Raw genomic sequence first — 21,388 nt, 5'->3', positions numbered from 1 at the left:
ATCTGACAATAGGAGCTGGTTGTTGATGCTGGTATTAATCTGACAATAGGAGCTGGTTGTTGATGCTGGTATTAATCTGACAATTGGAGCTGGTTGTTGATGCTGGTATTAATCTGACAATAGGAGCTGGTTGTTGATGCTGGTATTAATCTGACAATAGGAGCTGGTTGTTGATGCTGGTATTAATCTGACAATAGGAGCTGGTTGTTGATGCTGGTATTAATCTGACAATTGGAGCTGGTTGTTGATGCTGGTATTAATCTGACAATAGGAGCTGGTTGTTGATGCTGGTATTAATCTGACAATAGGAGCTGGTTGTTGATGCTCGTATTAATCTGACAATAGGAGCTGGTTGTTGATGCTGGTATTAATCTGACAATAGGAGCTGGTTGTTGATGCTGGTATTAATCTGACAATAGGAGCTGGTTGTTGATGCTGGTATTAATCTGACAATAGGAGCTGGTTGTTGATGCTGGTATTAATCTGACAATAGGAGCTGGTTGTTGATGCTGGTATTAATCTGACAATAGGAGCTGGTTGTTGATGCTAGTATTAATCTGACAATAGGAGCTGGTTGTTGATGCTCGTATTAATCTGACAATAGGAGCTGGTTGTTGATGCTGATATTAATCTGACAATAGGAGCTGGTTGTTGATGCTGGTATTAACCTGCCGCCTCACTGCTGCTTTCTATTTGTCCCCAAGGCAGACAGACAGATGGATGTCCACAGACAGGCCAATCTGTCACCTACCCCAAGAGGCTTACCCAATAGGATTACACAGCTTCAGACTCAGGCACTGTGTCAGTCTAATGCGCGCACCAACAGTGCAGGACTAAATCAATATAATATGAGTCGACTGTATCTGTTTCAGTCAGAGTTCTGTGTCTGTCCCTCTCATGGGCCCAGATCTGTCTTTAGCCTGGCCCTAGATCTGTTTGTAGCCTGGTCCCAGATCTGTCTGTATCCTGGTCCCAGATCTCCCTGTAGCCTGGTCCCAGTTCTGTTTGTGCTTTTGCCTACTCCGTAGTCATTGTAATATAATAATAAATGCCATTTAATAAACACTTTTATCCAAAGCAACTTACAGTCATGTGTGTAAACATTAAATATTGGGTGGTCCCGGGAATCAAACCCACTATCCTGGCGTTACAAGTGCCACGCTCTACCAACTGAGCTACAAAGGATCACAGTTCCATAAGGAGTTGGCAAGAGAGCAGAAACATACTGCCATAAGTTACAAAGGGGGGCTATCATGTCACTCAAATAGTGAGGTCACGGAGGTCAGCTGGTCAGGTGACTGCCGGCCAAGGTTAACTGATTGGTGCAGAATGTGACCAGCGATGATAGCCTGGTTAACCAGACTGAACAGCAAGTGAAACAATAGTAGAGTTTTACTTTATTGATCCCAACTTGGGAAATTGTTTCATCAATAAATTACAAGGACAAGACACGTATCAATGACAAACACATGATAAAAAATATATCAAGACACATAAAGTTAAGACGCATGATATTAAGCCACATGATATTAAGACATAATATTAAGACACATGATATTAAGACACATGATATTTGTCACGCGCTGGCTCTGGGGACTCTTAAATGTTGAGCCAGGGTGTGGATTGTTCTATGTTTAGTTTCTATGTTTAGTTTCTAGATCGTTTATATCTATGTTGGCCAGGGTGGTTCCCAATCAGAGGCAGCTGTAGCTCGTTGTCTCTGATTGGGGACCATACTTAGGCAGCCCGTTTGCCACTAGTTATTGTGGGATCTAGTTCCGTAGGGTTTTGTGTATAACCTAGGACTTCACATATCGTTTGGTTTATTGTTTTGGTTCGTGTGTGTACACTTAATAAAGAATGTACGCTTATCACGCTGCGCCTTGGTCCGCTTCATCGTGTAACGATCGTGACAATATTAAGACATGATATTAAGACACATGATATTAAGACACATGATATTAAGAGATGATATTAAGACGCATAATATTAAGACACATGATATTAAGACATGATATTAAGACGCATGATATTAAGACACATGTTATTAAGACAAATGATATTAAGACACATGATATTAAGACACATGATATTAAGACATGATATTAAGACACATGATATTAAGACACATGATATTAAGAGATGATATTAAGACGCATAATATTAAGACACATGATATTAAGACATGATATTAAGACGCATGATATTAAGACACATGTTATTAAGACAAATGATATTAAGACACATGATATTAAGACACATGATATTAAGACATGATATTAAGACACATGATATTAAGACACATGATATTAAGACACATGATATTAAGACATGATGTAGTATCTTCTTGCCAATTGACCATAGCCACTGCCCAAGCCTGAAGCGGGGTTGTTTCGGACGCATAAAGGCCACATTCGAAGTTCCCAAATGGCAAAACAGTCAATGAGATCCAGGGATATGCTGCAACAACAAGGGTTATTCTTCTTCTAACTAACAGGAAATGATTCTCCAATCAAACTTAAAGCATAGATTACTTGACGTGAAAAATACATAATATGGCTTGTTTGTATGTATGTTCGTCTGTATGTATGTATGGTCAAAAGACCATACCACTCCCACGTCTAGCTAGGGCTCCTCCCCCCGGAGGCCCAACTTCCTGCCGTTATCCCATCACCAACACACCACAGTACAATGAACGGGCAAGAGGGGGAGCCAAAAACTAAGTTACGCTAATAACAAAGGAATATAAATATCAATCAGGTCAATATAAATCACGAAGGTACGTACCTAATACTTCATCATATACATTCATATTTCATATATTTACACACACGTACATGGAGCTCTGTATGTTCTGTCTTTTATACAAATATGTCTAAATCGGCTCTAACACATGATATTAAGACACATGATATTAAGACACATGATATTAAGACACATGATATTAAGACACATGATATTAAGACACATGATATTAAGACATGATATTAAGACACATGATATTAAGACACATTATATTAAGACATGATATTAAGACACATGATATTAAGACACATGATATTAAGACATGATATTAAGACACATGATATTAAGACACATGATATTAAGACATGATATTAAGACACATGATATTAAGACACATTATATTAAGACATGATATTAAGACACATGATATTAAGACACATGATATTAAGACATGATATTAAGACACATGATATTAAGACACATGATATTAAGACACATGATATTAAGACACATGATATTAAGACATGATATTAAGACACATGATATTAAGACACATGCTATTAAGACACATGATATTAAGACACATGATATTAAGACACAGGCTATTAAGACACATGATATTAAGACACATGCTATTAAGACACATGAAGGCACCTGCACCTTTAGTAGTCATAAAATATTTAAAATGTAGAGAAAGAGAGAGAGAGAGAGAGAGAGAGAGAGAGAGAGAGAGAGAGAGAGAGAGAGAGAGAGAGAGAGAGAGAGAGAGAGAGAGAGAGAGAGAGAGAGAGAGAGAGAGAGGGAGAGAGAGAGAGAGAGAGAGAGAGAGGGGAGAGAGAGAGAGAGAGAGAGAGAGAGAGAGAGAGAGAGAGAGAGAGAGAGAGAGAGAGAGAGAGAGAGAGAGAGAGAGAGAGAGAGAGAGAGAGAGAGAGAGAGAAGAGAGAGAGAGAGAGAGAGAGAGAGAGAGAGAGAGAGAGAGAGAGAGAGAGAGAGAGAGAGAGAGAGAGAGAGAGAGAGAGAGAGAGAGAGAGAGAGAGAGAGAGAGAGAGAGAGAGAGAGAGAGAGAGAGAGAGAGAGAGAGAGAGAGAGAGAGAGAGAGAGAGAGAGAGGGGAGAGAGAGAGAGAGAGAGAGAGAGAGAGAGAGAGAGAGAGAGAGAGAGAGAGAGAGAGAGAGAGAGAGAGAGAGAGAGAGAGAGAGAGAGAGAGAGAGAGAGAGAGAGAGAGAGAGAGAGAGAGAGAGAGAGAGAGAGAGAGAGAGAGAGAGAAGAGCAGTCCTGCACTTTGCTCTGAGCGGGCAAAAAGAAGACAGCTTACAGCACACAGGGCCCCTAATCTCAACACATGACCACAGTCTTTCTTGCTTTCTCTTTCTTTCTCAGTCACGCCTCATACGAACTGTTAGACAGCCCCAGCACCAGTCATCCTGACCGGTAGGAATGTGTGTGTGACTTGTTAGGGGCTTGGACTTAGCCTATTACACAGGCTACAGACTACAGCTCCCCTTCACCTAGACTATAGCACTCTCTGGGTACCTTCTGCCGGTGTCCTGTGGTGATCGTGACTTACAGGAGGCTAGCCTATACCGCAGATTGCAGCTCTCTTCCACTCTCTCCGTGAATGTTCTGCGACTGCAGGTGACTCTGCTGTATGCTCTGCTGCGTTCTCTGCTGCTGTCCTGTGATCATACTGAAGGTAGTTCTCCGCTGCTGTCCTGTGATCGTACTGAAGGTAGTTCTCCGCTGCTGTCCTGTGATCATACTGAAGGTAGTTCTCCGCTGCTGTCCTGTGATCATACTGAAGGTAGTTCTCTGCTGCTGTCCTGTGATCATACCGAAGGTAGTTCTCTGCTGCTGTCCTGTGATCATACTGAAGGTAGTTCTCTGCTGCTGTCCTGTGATCATACTGAAGGTAGTTCTCTGCTGCTGTCCTGTGATCATACTGAAGGTAGTTCTCTGCTGCTGTCCTGTGATCATACTGAAGGTAGTTCTCTGCTGCTGTCCTGTGATCATACTGAAGGTAGTTCTCTGCTGCTGTCCTGTGATCATACTGAAGGTAGTTCTCTGCTGCTGTGTTTCAGCCAGCTCCAGCTGATGAGACTGGGCTTTGTTTTGGGCACCACTGCTCTGCCTGTCTGCCCTGAGGCACCATGGGGAACGAGAACAGCGCCGTCAAGGCCCAAGCACCGGTAAGACCAGGGATGGGAGAAACTGACTGACTGGCTTCCCACTGGGCAAAAACTGGTTGAATCAACGTTGTTTCCACGTCATTTCAACAATAGAATTCAATGTGATGACGTTGAATCAACGTGGGAAAACTGATTGGATTTTTAAAAAAAAAATTCATCAACGTAAAGGTCAACCAACTTTTAACCTAAATCCAATGACGTGGTGAAATGCTTTGTTGATTTCACGTCGAATTCACATTAGTTGACAACTCAACCAAATGTAAATCAAAACTAGACGTTTAAATGACGTCTGTGCCCAGTGGGTGGCTACCAGGGGATGCTACTACCAGCTACAATAACCACTTTTACCAGCTAGAATCAGCTACTACTGCCGCTACCCTGTGCTGCTAGATGCCGTCATGCACTGGCCCGGTCCCAGATTTGTTTGTGGCGTCTTGCCAACTGGTACCAGGCTTAGTTATCCGCTGATGGCACTGAGCTAACCACTGAGCTAACCACTGAGCTAACCACTGAGCTAACCACTGAGCTAACCACTGAGCTAACCACTGAGCTAACCACTGAGCTAACCAAACTAACGTTGACTTCCTAGCATGGTCAGCAACTCTTCTCTTCAGGCTTGAGCAACAGGGGGCTGCTCAGTAACGGTTTGTAGACTGGGGCGGCAGTTAGCTTAGTGGTTAAGAGCGTTGTGCCAGTCACCGAAAGGTCGCTGGTTCTAATCCCCGAGTCGACTAGGTGAAAAATTTGTCGATGTGCCCTTGAGCAAGGCACTTAACCCTACTTGCTCCTGTAAGTTGCTCTGGATAAGAGCGTCTGCTAAATGACTAAAATGTAGACTGTGTACTTTCCCACGCCTGTTTTATAAGCCTGCCGCTAAACTAACCAGTTATGGCTGAGCTGTAGCAAAATACTGTCATTAAATATGTTACGATATGGCTTTGGCTTCAAAACAAGCTAGCTGTGACAATGATCAGGTGAACAGTTTGCGGTTTCTTCTGTCGGTAGCAGGTAGAATCTGTTGTATTTGGATAAAGCCATAGTTTTTACATGATGTTACATGATGTTTTGTGTAAAGAGGGTCATTGTCTCCATCGGATGCACAGGACCGTGCGTCAGACTTGTCCGGATCCAAACAGTTGACTGTAAAATAAAAACAACAACAGAAATAGTCTACGTACTCCACAAGTGGCTTTGCTGGACCCAAACTTTGTCGTCCAATTCCATTCTGTGGAATTCTGGGATTATTTTAATAGGATTAAAACGTAAACATTAGAAGATATTCCCTCCCATACTCAGCGGACTATATAAACTGAACCTCCTTGTGCTTGGCTTTCTCAGAGGTTGTCCTAAATGGTACCCTGTTCTCTATTTAGTGTAAATGTTATCCTTTTGGGCCCATGGAGCCCTGGTCAGAAGTAGTGCACTAAGTAGGACATAGGGTGCCATTTGGAACTCAACCTTAGAGTGGAGTGCTCTTGTTGTCGCTCAACAACAGTGCTTTGTTTCCGTCTGTCTGTAGTCAGTGCTTTGTTTCCGTCTGTCTGTAGTCAGTGCTGCTAGTGCGTGACTCTGAGCTGCCATGCAGACAGACATGCCTCATGCCTATGGTCTCGCCAAATACCAATATTTTCAACCTGGACTCAGGGGTCGACGTAACATAGTAAACGACAATCCGGGACACTCAAATTACATGTACATTACATTTACATTATCCATATACATTTACATTATCCAGAGCGACTTACAAATTGGTGCATTCACCTTATGATAGCCAGTGGGACAACCACTTTACAATAAAAAAATATTTTTTTTTCTTCAAATGTTCAAATTGTTTAATATTTAGAGTATATTTTTAATTTTAATTTTAAATAAAAATTAGTATGATATGTTACGTTTGGTATGGTATGTATGTATTAGTTTGTGGATGTCCATCATCCATTTCGTATGATATGTTACGAATTGCAATTCATTCCAAATGTACCAAAAATGCAATACGTATGATATGTTATGAATTCCAATTTGTTGTGGCTAACGTTAGCTAGGTGGCTAACGCTAATGTTAGCTAGGTGGCTAACGTTAGCTAGGCTAGGGGCTAGGGGTTAAGGTTAGGGGTTAAGGTTAGAGTTAGGAGTTAGGTTAAAGGGTTAAGGTTAGGTTTAAGGGAAGGGTTAGCTAACATGCTAAGTAGTTGCAAAGTAACTAAAAAGTAGTAAGTAGTTACATGCTAGTCATTTAGCAGACGCTCTTAACCAGAACGATTTACAGGAGGAACTAGGGTGAAGTGCCTTGCTCAATAAAATACAAAAGTTAAAAATAATTATACATTTAATTTGTATAGCAGTTTACATTTCAGATAATTAAATAACATACATTTAGAATCAAGGCAGGTAAAATAGCAATAGTGGGCTAGGTGCTAAATATATTTTAGATTGGGACTAGGACCATGAAAAAGTCTGTAGAAGTGGGTTTTAAGGCCTGTTTTCAAAGTTCAGAGTGATGGAAAGGCTCTCAGATGGTCAGGGAGAGCATTCCATAGGCCAGGGACAAGGGAGCAGAAGGCTCGATCCATATTTCAGAGACGTGGCTGGAGATGAGAGTGCAAGGTGGCTTGCTGATTGAGATGAGGTTGCTGATGTAGGTGGGGCTTAATCCATTCAAGGCTTTAAATACAAGCATGAGAATTTTAAAGTCGATCATGTAGTTGTCCGTGATGGGATTTGAACCTTTGGGTTGCTAGACATTCGCGTTATACGGCCACATATCCAACCCATTTTTTTTGCCGTTAGCAGAAATGTGATTTAAATGTGACACTTCCTTGTTTCAGCCAGAAGGTGGAACTACTGAGAATGTTGTGCTGTTTCTACCAGCTCAGGCAGACCAAAATGATTTGCTGCAGGTACAGAGAGATAAGATACAGAATGTCTGTGTGTGTGTGTGTCTGTGTGTCTGTGTCTGTGTGCATCTCATGTGTGTGTGTGTGTGTGTGTGTGTGTGTGTGTGTGTGTGTGTGTGTGTGTGTGTGTGTGTGTGTGAATGTGTGTGGGTGTCCATGTCTGAGAGTCAATCAAGTGGAGGTCAGGTGGTTTAGATGGTGGGGGGATGTTAATTAGGGGCTCTCTGTAGAAGGTACAGGGGTGGTCTGTCTGTAGAGATAATGTGGTCTGTCTATAGAGATAAGGTGTTCTGTCTGTAGAGATAAGGTGGTCTGTCTATAGAGATAAGGTGGTCTCTCTGTAGAGATAAGGTGGTCTGTCTGTAGAGATAAGGTGGTCTGTCTGTCTGTAGAGATAAGGTGGTCTGTCTGTCTGTAGAGATAAGGTGGTCTGTCTGTCTGTAGAGATAAGGTGGTCTGTCTATAGAGATAAGGTGGTCTGTCTGTAGAGAAAAGGTGGTCTGTCTGTAGAGATAAGGTGGTCTGTCTGTAGAGATAAGGTGTTCTGTCTGTAGAGATAAGGTGGTCTGTCTGTAGAGATAAGGTGGTCTGTCTATAGAGATAAGGTGGTCTGTCTGTAGAGATAAGGTGGTCTGTCTTTAGAGATAAGGTGGTATGTCTGTCTGTAGAGATAAGGTGGTCTGTCTGTCTGTAGAGATAAGGTGGTCTGTCTGTAGAGATAATAATAATAATAATAATAATAATATGCCATTTAGCAGACGCTTTTATCCAAAGCGACTTACAGTCATGCGTGCATACATTTTTGTGTATGGGTGGTCCCGGGGATCGAACCCACCACCTTGGCGTTACAAGCGCCGTGCTCTACCAGCTGAGCTAAGGTGGTCTGAGTTAGGTGGTCTGTCTGTAGAGATAAGGTGGTCTGTATGTCTGTACAGATAAGGTGGTCAGTCTGTAGAGATAAGGTGGTCAGTCTGGAGAGATACGGTGGTTAGTCTATAGAGAGAAGGTGGTCTGTCTGTAGAGATAAGGTGGTCTGTCTGTAGAGATAAGGTGGTCTGTCTGTAGAGATAAGGTGGTCTGTCTATAGAGATAAGGTGGTCTGTCTATAGAGATAAGGTGGTCTGTCTGTAGAGATAAGGTGGTCTGTCTGTCTGTAGAGATAAGGTGGTCTGTCTGTAGAGATAAGGTGGTCTGTCTGTAGAGATAAGGTGGTCTCTCTGTCTGTAGAGATAAGGTGGTCTGTCTGTAGAGATAAGTTGGTCTGTCGGTAGAGATAAGGTTGTCTGAATATAGAGATAAGGTGGTCTGTCTATAGAGATAAGGTGGTCTGTCTATAGAGATAAGGTGGTCTGTCGGTAGAGATAAGGTGGTCTTTCTATAGAGATAAGGTGGTCTGTCTGTAGAGATAATGTGGTCTGTCTGTAGAGATAAGGTGGTCTGTCTGTCTGTAGAGATTAGGTGGTCTGTCTGTAGAGATAAGGTGGTCTGTCTGTAGAGATAAGGTGGTCTGTCTGTCTATAGAGATATGGTGGTCTGTCTGTAGAGATAAGGTGGTCTGTCTGTAGAGATAAGGTGGTCTGTCTGTAGAGATAAGGTGGTCTGTCTGTAGCGATAAGGTGGTCTGTGTGTCTATAAAGTTAAGGTGGTCTGTCTGTAGAGATAAGGTATTCTGTCTGTCTGTAGAGATAAGGTGGTCTGTCTGTAGAGATAAGGTGGTCTGTCTGTAGAGATAAGGTGGTCTGTCTGTAGAGATAAGGTGGTCTGTCTATAGAGATAAGGTGGTCTGTCTGTAGAGATAAGGTGGTCTGTCCGTAGAGATAAGGTGGTGACGACTGATAGACTTGTAGCCTACAGTATTAAGAAGAAGCCCAGCAGAGGTCAGTGTGGGATGGTGTTTGTGTGTGTATGTGTGTATGTGTGTGTGTGTGTGTGTGTGTTTGTGTGTGTGTGTGTGTGTGTGTGTGTGTGTGTGTGTGTGTGTGTGTGTGTGTGTGTGTGTGTGTGTGTGTGTGTGTGTGTGTGTGTGTGTGTGTGTGTGTGTGTGTGTGTGTATGTGTGTGTGTGTGTGTGTGTGTGTGTGTGTGTGTGTGTGTGTGTGTGTGTGTGTGTGTGTGTGTCTCAGAGCCACAGCCTCATGGTGTATAACCCGACACCCTCTTAGCGGGGCAGTCTGTGGTTGACACTTGGCCCATTTCCCAGCATTCACCTGCAGTGTTGGTGTGGGTGTTAGAGTGCTGCTCCCAATAGCAGCAAGATACACACAGACAGAGAGCGAGCGGGAGGGGAATAGAGAGGGAGGGAAGGAGGGAGGGGAATAGAGAGGGAGGGAAGGAGGGAGGGGAATAGAGAGGGAGGGAAGGAGGGAGGGAGGGGAATAGAGAGGGAGGGAAGGAGGGAGGGAATAGAGAGGGAGGGAAGGAGGGAGGGAGGGGAATAGAGAGGGAGGGAAGGAGGGAGGGGAATAGAGAGGGAGGGAAGGAGGGAGGGAGGGAATAGAGAGGGAGGGAAGGGGGAGGGGAATAGAGAGGGAGGGAAGGAGGGAGGGAGGGGAATAGAGAGGGAGGGAAGGAGGGAGGGAGGGAATAAAGAGGGAGGGAAGGAGAGAGGGAGGGGAATAAAGAGGGAGGGAAGGAGGGAGGGAGGGGAATAGAGAGGGAGGGAAGGGGGAGGGGAATAGAGAGGGAGGGAAGGAGGGAGGGAGGGGAATAGAGAGGGAGGGAAGGAGGGAGGGGAATAGAGAGGGAGGGAAGGAGGGAGGGAGGGGAATAAAGAGGGAGGGAAGGAGGGAGGGAGGGAATAGAGAGGGAGGGAAGGAGGGAGGGGAATAAAGAGGGAGGGAAGGAGGGAGGGAGGGAATAAAGAGGGAGGGAAGGAGGAGGGAGGGGAATAAAGAGGGAGGGAAGGAGGGAGGGGAATAAAGAGGGAGGGAAGGGGGAGGGGAATAAAAAGGGAGGGAAGGGGGAGGGGAATATAGAGGGAGGGAAGGAAGGAGGGGAATAGAGAGGGAGGGAAGGGGGGAGGGGAATATAAAGGGGAGGGAAGGAGGGAGGGGAATAGAGAGGGAGGGAAGGGGGAGGGGAATAGAGAGGGAGGGAAGGAGGGAGGGGAATAAAGAGGGAGGGAAGGAGGGAGGGGAATAAAGAGGGAGGGAAGGGGGGAGGGGAATATAAAGGGAGGGAAGGGGGGAGGGGAATATAAAGGGAGGGAAGGAGGGAGGGGAATAGAGAGGGAGGGAAGGGGGAGGGGAATAGAGAGGGAGGGAAGGAGGGAGGGGAATAAAGAGGGAGGGAAGGAGGGAGGGGAATAAAGAGGGAGGGAAGGAGGGAGGGGAATAGAGAGGGAGGGAAGGAGGGAGGGGAATAAAGAGGGAGGGAAGGAGGGAGGGGAATAGAGAGGGAGGGAAGGGAATAAAGAGGGAGGGAAGGAGGGAGGGGAATAAAGAGGGAGGGAAGGAGGGAGGGAAATAGAGAGGGAGGGAAGGGGGGAGGGGAATAAAGAGGGAGGGGAGGAGGGAGGGGAATAGAGAGGTAGGGAAGGAGGACGGGGAATAAAGAGGGAGGGAAGGGGGAGGGGAATAAAGAGGAGGGAAGGGGGAGGGGAATAAAGAGGGAGGAAAGGGGATAAAAAGTGAGGGGAGGAGGGAGGGGAATAGAGAGAGAGGGGAGGAGGGAGGGAAGGAGAGGAAGGGAAGGAGGGAGGGAAGGAGAGGGAGGGGAGGAGGGAGGAAGGAGAGGGAGGGAGGGGGGAGGGGAAGGAGAGGGAGGGAAGGAGGGGAATAGAGAGGGAGGAGGGTGAGGGGAATAGAGAGGGAGGGAAGGAGGGAGGGGAAGGAGAGGGAGGGAAGGGAAGGGGGGAGGGGAAGGAGAGGGAGGGAGGAGGGAGGGAAGGAGGGAGGGGAATAAAGAGGGAGGGAAGGGAATATAAAGTGAGGGGAGGAGGGAGGGGAAGGAGAGGGAGGGGAGGGGGGAGGGGAAGGAGAGGGAGGGAAGGAGGGGAATAGAGAGGGAGGGGAGGGTGAGGGGAATAGAGAGGGAGGGAAGGAGGGAGGGGAAGGAGAGGGAGGGAAGGGAAAGGGGGAGGGGAAGGAGAGGGAGGGAGGAGGGAGGGAGGAGGAGGGGAATAAAGAGGGAGGGAAGGGAATATAAAGTGAGGGAGGAGGGAGGGGAAGGAGAGGGAGGGAGGAGGAGGGGAAGGAGAGGGAGGAAGGAGGGAATAGAGAGGGAGGGGAGGGTGAGGGAATAGAGAGGGAGGGAAGGAGAGGGAAGGAGGGGAGGAAGGGAAAGGGGGGAGGAGGGAGGGAGGGGAGGAGGGAGGGAAGGAGGGAGGGGAATAAAGAGGGAGGGAAGGAAGTGAGGGGAGGAGGGAGGGGAAGGAGAGGGAGGGGAGGAAGGAGGGGAAGGAGGGAGGGGAAGGAGAGTGTTGTAGAAAGAGTTTGCAGTAATAGGGGATTGGAATCAACAGCACTTCCCCCTTAACCCAGGCCTGTCTGTTAGTTAGCCTGCTGTTACACTGGACCTATACTGTACTCTACGGTCTGGCTGCCTGCCTGCCTGCACAGCACAACGACCTAAGGAGTCTCATGGAATTAACAGGGGACTGTCACAGAGGAGGAGAGGAGAGAGGGAGGAGGAAGTTAGCTGAGCCAGGAGAGGCAGAGCGAGAGAGAGAGGGGGAGAGAGAGAGAGAGAGAGAGAGAGAGAGAGAGAGAGAGAGAGAGAGAGAGAGAACGTCAGCAGCACCAGGCAGCATGTCAGTACCTCCGTCATCATCAGCCTGGATCATAACACACAGCCCTGCAGAGAGAGAGGGGGAAGTAGTGTTAGAGAGATAGAGGAGAGGAGAGGAGCAGCACCACTGGCACCGTGTTACTACAGCTCTGTAGACCGTGGACCGTCACCTTCAGCGTCTCTGTCTGTCTATCGGGTAAGTCAGGGTAGAGATGGTGGGAGAGAGAGAGGTGGGAGATGGAGAGGGCGAGTGGAGAGGTGTGTATGAGAGAGAGAGAGAGAGAGAGAGAGAGAGAGAGAGAGAGAGAGAGAGAGAGAGAGAGAGAGAGAGAGAGAGAGAGAGAGAGAGAGAGAGAGAGAGAGAGAGAGAGAGAGAGAGAGAGAGAGAGAGAGAGAATATTTGAGAGAGTCGTGCTGGCCACCGTACACAAAGTAGAGAGCTTTAAATACCTACCGCTATGACTCATAGTAGCTGGTCTGAGTTTGGGTTTACAGTTAGTTTGCAGGAGCACTTTTAGCATGAATAACAGAAGGTGAGTTAAACTGAAGGTCTTCATAAAGTTGAATGTTGGGATTGTTTCATGTAAATATGCGCAATGGGACAAATCGTTCTAGTCACTGAACCCAGAACCAAATCTTACGAGCACTAGCCTTTATGTTTACAGTCTGCCACGACTCACGAGAGCGACTGGCTCGTGTATGACTATGTTTATGTTTTGGTTAGTGATGTGTTATGTGTGCAGATGTAGACCTATGGGCACAGTAGAGTGTGAATGTGTTTAGGTTCTGTGTTAGTATTGTGTTGGGCCAGTGTATGGGTACACCACAATACTGTCTCAATTAGCAGCATCTGGTGTTTCTAATAGCAACCGTTGAACTGAGGGCAACTAACTACCAGAACCCGGCAACCTTAGCTTAGCCTAAAACTAACTACCAGAACCCGGCAACCTTAGCTTAGCCTAAAACGAACTACCAGAACCCGGCAACCTTAGCTTAGCCTAAAACTAACTACCTGAACCCGGCAACCTTAGCTTAGCCTAAAACTAACTACCTGAACCCGGCAACCTTAGCTTAGCCTAAAACTAACTACCTGAACCCGGCAACCTTAGCTTAGCCTAAAACTAACTACCAGAACCCGGCAACCTTAGCTTAGCCTAAAACTAACTACCAGAACCCGGCAACCTTAGCTTAGCCTAAAACTAACTACCAGAACCCGGCAACCTTAGCTTAGCCTAAAACTAACTACCAGAACCCGGCAACCTTAGCTTAGCCTAAAACTAACTACCAGAACCCGGCAACCTTAGCTTAGCCTAAAACTAACTACCAGAACCCGGCAACCTTAGCTTAGCCTAAAACTAACTACCAGAACCCGGCAACCTTAGCTTAGCCTAAAACTAACTACCAGAACCCGGCAACCTTAGCTTAGCCTAAAACTAACTACCAGAACCCGGCAACCTTAGCTTAGCCTAAAACTAACTACCAGAACCCGGCAACCTTAGCTTAGCCTAAAACTAACTACCTGATCTCGGCAACCTTAGCTTAGCCTAAAACTAACTACCAGAACCCGGCAACCTTAGCTTAGCCTAAAACGAACTACCAGAACCCGGCAACCTTAGCTTAGCCTAAAACTAACTACCTGAACCCGGCAACCGTAGCTTAGCCTAAAACGAACTACCAGAACCAGGCAACCTTAGCTTAGCCTAAAACGAACTACCTGATCCCGGCAACCTTAGCTTAGCCTAAAACTAACTACCTGAACCCGGCAACCGTAGCTTAGCCTAAAACGAACTACCTGATCCCGGCAACCTTAGCTTAGCCTAAAACTAACTACCTGATCCCGGCAACCTTAGCTTAGCCTAAAACTAACTACCTGATCCCGGCAACCTTAGCTTAGCCTAAAACGAACTACCTGATCCCGGCAACCTTAGCTTAGCCTAATGTATGGGGTTTTAACAACAGTTGGTCTAATGTACTTAAGACATGCTTCAATGCATCATCACCTGCCCCTCTGTGCTCGTTCAACTCTGACATCTTGTTCCATGGAGGTTTTGAGGAAAGAGGCTTTAACTTTGTGTGGAAAACTTTTACACATTTGAGCTTTCAAACTTTCAAGCCAGTTGTGTGGCGTGTAGAGCAGGACATGGTCAACAACAACAACAACAACAACGACCACCAGCGGGGTCATTACCATGCATCATCACCTATTACCATGGCGTTTCCCGAAATGGCACCCTATTCCCTATGTAGTGCACTACATCCTATGGGCCCTGGTCAGGTGGAGTGCACTATGTAGGGTATAGGGTGCCATTTGAGATGCTGCCCCGTGTTCTGTCCTGATTCAACACTGACGTCTTGTTTTCATGGAGGTGTTGAGGAAGGAGGCTTTAATTTTGTGTGGAAAACTTTTACACGTTTGAGCTTTCAAACTTTGAATCCAGTTGTTAGAGCCAGGACATGGTCCATTGTGGTATTGGTGGGTCTGATTGGGAGCTAACGGACTACCTAGATAAACACTTGTTGTTGTTTTTTAAAACCGTTTTGTTGTGGTGTGCCTTAATTAACATGATCCAGACAGGAAACAGAAAACCCTTAACCCACATACATGTTAACTCTCTGGTCCGTGAGGTGAGTTCAATATAACACATCCAGTATGCATAGATTCACGTACATATGACAGAGGCTCAGCGTAAAAGGAGGGAGGAGCCTCTTCCACTCATATGACAGAGGCTCAGTGTAAAAGGAGGGAGGAGCCTCTTCCTCTCTTATGACAGAGGCTCAGTGTAAAAGGAGGGAGGAGCCTCTTCCACTCATATGACAGAGGCTCAGTGTAAAAGGAGGGAGGAGCCTCTTCCACTCATATGACAGAGGCTCAGTGTAAAAGGAGGGAGGAGCCTCTTCCTCTCTTATGACAGAGGCTCAGTGTAAAAGGAGGGAGGAGCCTCTTCCTCTCTTATGACAGAGGCTCAGTGTAAAAGGAGGGAGGAGCCTCTTCCTCTCTTATGACAGAGGCTCAGTGTAAAAGGAGGGAGGAGCCTCTTCCACTCATATGACAGAGGCTCAGTGTAAAAGGAGGGAGGAGCCTCTTCCACTCATATGACAGAGGCTCAGTGTAAAAGGAGGGAGGAGCCTCTTCCTCTCTTCTTCTTCTTCTATTCTTCTCCTCTCTCTCTGGTCATGGGATGACACCTGCTGTGTTAGTTAGCTGTGGGGAGATATACAGTTGAAGTCGGAAGTTTACATACACTTAGGTTGGAGTCATTAAAACTCGTTTTTCAACCACTCCACAAATTTCTTGTTAACAAACTATACTTTTGGCAAGTCGGTTAGGACATCTACTTTGTGCAAGACACAGGTAATTTTTCCAACAATTGTTTACAGACAGATTATTTCACTTATAATTCACTGATTCACAATTCCAGTGGGTCAGAAGTTTACATACACTAAGTTGACTGTGCCTTTAAACAGCTTGGAAAATTCCAGAAGATGATGTCATGGCTTTAGAAGCTTCTGATAGGCTAATTTACATCATTTGAGTCAATTGGAGGCGTACCTGTGGATGTATTTCAAGGCCTACCTTCAAACTCAGTGCCTCTTTGCTTGACATCATGGGAAAATCAATGCTTAAATCGTTTCTGTCCTCCGAATTCATATTCATTATATAAATAGGCCTGTTTAATTTTGTCTGGCTTGCCGTTCCAAATAAAATTGAATATTTTTTTTCTCTTATAATTAAAAAAAACTGTTCGCCAGGCCTAGGCAAGACCATAAGCAAATAGGTAAACTGGGATAATACTAGTTAATCAGGGTGATTTTTCCACAAATAGACAGGTATTTACCTTTCCATGGTAGCAAGATCTTATCTATTTTTGCTAACTTTCTTATAAAATGTATTGGAGTGAGATCATTTATTTAATTTGGGATATGTATTCCGAGTATATCCACATCACCATCAGACCATTGTATTGGTAAACTACATGGTAATGTAAAAATTGTATTTTTTTGTGATCCAATATGTAAAAAAATGTATCTAAATCCTCTATGAGGCTGTGGAGGGATTCAAGTTATGGATTTAAAAGAAAACATGAATCATCAGCGTACAATGACACCTTTGTTTTTAAGCCCTGGATTTCTAATCCCTTGATATTATTCTTGGATCTGATTTTAACAGCTAACATTTACCTTATTGCCCTTTGTGCTGTTGTCTGTGCCCAATCATGTTTGTACCATGTTGTGTTGCTACCATGTTGTTGTCATGTGGTGTTGCTACCATGTTGTTGTCATGTTGTGTTGCTATCATGTTGTTGTCATGTGGTGTTGCTACCATGTTGTTGTCATGTGGTGTTGCTACCATGTTGTGTTGCTGCCATGTGGTGTTGCTACCATGTTGTTGTCATGTGGTGTTGCTACCATGTTGTTGTCATGTTTTGTTGCTACCATGTTGTTGTCATGTGGTGTTGCTACCATGTTGTTGTCATGTTGTGTTGCTACCATGTTGTTGTCATGTGGTATTGCTACCATGTTGTTGTCATGTTGTGTTGCTACCATGTTGTTGTCATGTGGTGCTGCTACCATGTTGTCATGTTGTGTGGCTACCATGCTGTTGTCATGTTGTGTTGCTACCATGTTGTCATGTGTTGCTACCATGTTGTTGTCATGTGGTGTTGCTACCATGTTGTTGTCATGTTGTGTGGCTACCATGCTGTTGTCATGTTGTGTGGCTACCATGTTGTTGTCATGTTGTGTTGCTACCATGTTGTTGTCATGTTGTGTTGCTACCATGTTGTTGTCATGTGGTGTTGCTACCATGCTGTGTTGTCATGTGGTGTTGCTACCATGTTGTTGTCATGTTGTGTTGCTACCATGTTGTTGTCATGTTGTGTTGCTACCATGCTGTTGTCATGTTGTGTTGCTGCCATGTTGTGTTGCTACCATGTTGTTGTCATGTTGTGTTGCTACCATGTTGTTGTCATGTTGTGCTGCCACCATGTTGTTGTCATGTTGTGTTGCTACCATGCTGTTGTCATGTGGTGTTGCTACCATGTTGTTGTCATGTTGTGTTGCTACCATGTTGTTGTCATGTGGTGTTGCTACCATGTTGTTGTCATGTTGTGTGGCTACCATGCTGTTGTCATGTGGTGTTGCTACCATGTTGTTGTCATGTTGTGTTGCTACCATGTTGTTGTCATGTGGTGTTGCTACCATGTTGTTGTCATGTGGTGTTGCTACCATGCTGTTGTCATGTGGTGTTGCTACCATGTTGTTGTCATGTTGTGTTGCTACCATGTTGCTGCCATGTGGTGTTGCTACCATGTTGTTGTCATGTTGTTGTCATGTTGTGTTGCTACCATGCTGTTGTCATGTTGTGCTGCTACCGTGTTGTTGTCATGTTGTGTTGCTACCATGTTGTTGTCATGTGGTGTTGCTACCATGTTGCTGCCATGTGGTGTTGCTACCATGTTGTTGTCATGTGGTGTTGCTACCATGTTGTTGTCATGTGGTGTTGCTACCATGTTGTTGTCATGTTGTGTTGCTACCATGTTGTTGTCATGTGGTGTTGCTACCATGTTGTTGTCATGTGGTGTTGCTACCATGCTGTTGTCATGTGGTGTTGCTACCATGTTGTTGTCATGTTGTGTTGCTACCATGTTGTTGTCATGTTGTGTTGCTACCATGTTGTTGTCATGTGGTGTTGCTACCATGTTGTTGTCATGTGGTGTTGCTACCATGTTGTTGTCATGTTGTGTTGCTACCATGTTGTTGTCATGTTGTGCTGCTACCATGTTGTTGTCATGTTGTGTTGCTACCATGTTGTTGTCATGTTGTGTTGCTACCATGTTGTTGTCATGTTGTGTTGCTACCATGTTGTTGTCATGTTGTGTTGCTACCATGTTGTTGTCATGTGGTGTTGCTACCATGTTGTTGTCTTAGGTCTCTCTTTATGTAGTGTTGACTCTCTTGTTGTGATGTGTGTTTGGTCCAATATTTATATATATATATATTTTAATCCCAGCCCCCGTTCCCGCAGGAGGCCTTTTGCCTTTTGGTAGGACGTCATTGTAAATAAGAATTTGTTCTTAACTGACTTGCCTAGTTAAATGTGGTCCTCTGTAGCTCAGCTGGTAGAGCACGGTGCTTGTAACGCCAAGGTAGTGGGTTTGATCCCCGGGACCACCCATACACAAAAATGTATGCACGCATGACTGTAAGTCGCTTTGGATAAAAGCGTCTGCTAAATGGCATATTATTATAATTATATTTTATTATTATTAAATAAAGGTAAACACATTTAAATAATAAACACAGCCTCCTCTTCCTAGTATCCTGATGTTCAATCGCTGGAAAATAAACGTTGTGAACTCAGAGCAAGGCATCGATCGCAGAGGGACATCAGTTGATGCTGTGTCTTTGTTTTTACTGAGAGGCTGAGTGGCTTACGGACGATACACTCAACGGACGATGCACTCAACGGACGATACACTCAACGGACGATACACTCAACGGACGATGCACTCAACGGACGATGCACTCAACGGACGATACACTCAACGGACGATACACTCAACGGACGATGCACTCAACGGACGATACACTCAACGGACGATACACTCAACGGACGATACACTCAACGGACGATACACTCAACGGACGATGCACTCAACGGACGATGCACTCAACGGACGATACACTCAACGGACGATGCACTCAACGGACGATGCACTCAACGGACGATACACTCAACGGACGATACACTCAACGGACGATACACTCAACGGACGATGCACTCAACGGACGATGCACTCAACGGACGATACACTCAACGGACGATACACTCAACGGACGATGCACTCAACGGACGATACACTCAACGGACGATACACTCAACGGACGATACACTCAACGGACGATACACTCAACGGACGATGCACTCAACGGACGATACACTCAACGGACGATACACTCGACTCTGCTATTCAACAAGACAGCTTCCCCATATTCCGAATGGATCGAACGGCGGCTTCTGGTAGAAGTCGGGGGAGTTTCCTCATAAACAATTCCTGATGTACCAAAGTTGAAAACATCACTAGCTCCTGTTCACCGAGCCTGACATTTCTGATGCTAAAATGCAGACCCCACTATATGCTGAGGGAATTCATGTGGCTATTATCACAGCTGTGTACATACCACCACAAGCAAACACCAAGGACTCACTCAGCGAACTGTACATTTTACATTTTTAGTCATTTAGCAGACGCTCTTATCCAGAGCGACTTACAGTTTAGTGAGTGCATACATTTTTCATACTGGCCCTCCGTGGGAAACAAACCCACAACCCTGGCGTTGCAAGCGCCATGCTCTACCAACTGAGCTACAGGGGACTAGAACATTAGCCAGCAAGAATCCTCACCCGGAAGCAGTCTTTAGTGTTTGCGGGTGACTTTAACCAAGCCCGTCTAAAACAAAACATCACCAACATGTACAGTATCCTAACTCACAAGAGGATCCAACGTGCTTGACCATGTACACACAAACATCCGTGATGCGAACAAAGCCATCCCCCACCCCCACTTCGGCCAATCAGATCACGTCTCTCTGTTCGTACTCCCCACCTACAAGCAGCAACTCAAGAGGGAGACTCCAACACAGGGAATAGTGAGGCGCTGGACAGAGGAAGCAGACCCAATGCTGCAGGACTGTTTTCAGAATACTGTTTGGAATATATTCAACGATTCATCCTCCCAGGACTCATCCATCAACATTGAGGAATACAGTGAGCTCCAAATGTATTGGGACAGTGAAACATGTGTTGTTGCTTTGGCTCTGTACTCCAGCACTTTGGATTGGAAATGACACAATGACTATGAGGTTAAAGTGCAGACTGTCAGCTTTACTGCTTTAATACACATATACTGTAAGTGAATTTGTCCCAATACTTTTGGTCCCATAAAAATGGGGGCGGGGGGGGGGACAAAGTACAAAATGTGCTGTAATCTCTAAACAGTTCACCAGATATAGATGACCATAACAATAACAATCCGGACATAGCCCAACCAAAAACCTGGATGAACAGAGATATCCATACAGAGATATCCATACAGAGATATCATACAGAGATATCCCATACAGAGATATCCATACAGAGATATCAATACAGAGATATCCCATGCAGAGAAATCCATACAGAGATATCCATACAGAGATATCCATACAGAGATATCATACAGAGATATCCCATACAGAGATATCCATACAGAGATATCCCATACAGAGAAATCCATACAGAGAAATCCATACAGAGATATCCCATACAGAGATATCCATACAGAGATATCCCATACAGAGATATCCATACAGAGATATCCCATACAGAGATATCCATACAGAGATATCCATACAGAGATATCCCATACAGAGATATCCATACAGAGATATCCCATACAGAGATATCCCATACAGAGATATCCCATACATAGATATCCCATACAGAGATATCCATACAGAGATATCCATACATAGATACCCCATACAAAGATATCCATACAGAGATACCCCATACAAAGATATCCATACAGAGATACCCCATACAAAGATATCCATACAGAGATACCCCATACAGAGATATCCATACAGAGATACCCCATACAGAGATATCCATACAGAGATATCCAAACAGAGAGACCCCATACAAAGATATCCATACAGAGATACCCCATACAAAGATATCCATACAGAGATACCCCATACAGAGATATCCATACAGAGATATCCATACAGAGATACCCCATACAAAGATATCCATACAGAGATACCCCATACAAAGATATCCATACAGAGATACCC

The 21,388-nt window shown here is 45.1% G+C and overlaps 1 protein-coding gene across 1 annotated transcript in view; it reads left to right on the top strand.

Moving 5' to 3' along the window:
- Positions 1 to 21,388, top strand: part of LOC121555351 (glutenin, high molecular weight subunit PW212-like) — a 59,192-nt gene that overhangs the window by 12,781 nt on the left and 25,023 nt on the right. Inside the window, exon 2 of the mRNA XM_045215105.1 lies at positions 4,823 to 4,930. Coding sequence (XP_045071040.1) covers positions 4,892 to 4,930 — 39 coding nt within the window. The 5' untranslated portion in view covers positions 4,823 to 4,891. The remainder of the gene's footprint in view (positions 1 to 4,822; positions 4,931 to 21,388) is intronic.

Source organism: Coregonus clupeaformis, unplaced genomic scaffold (assembly GCF_020615455.1).
Source record: "Coregonus clupeaformis isolate EN_2021a unplaced genomic scaffold, ASM2061545v1 scaf0368, whole genome shotgun sequence".
NCBI classification, from domain to species: Eukaryota; Metazoa; Chordata; class Actinopteri; order Salmoniformes; family Salmonidae; genus Coregonus; species Coregonus clupeaformis.
Note: the sequence above shows the minus strand (reverse complement) of the source record. Positions and strands in the feature narration are given on the sequence as shown.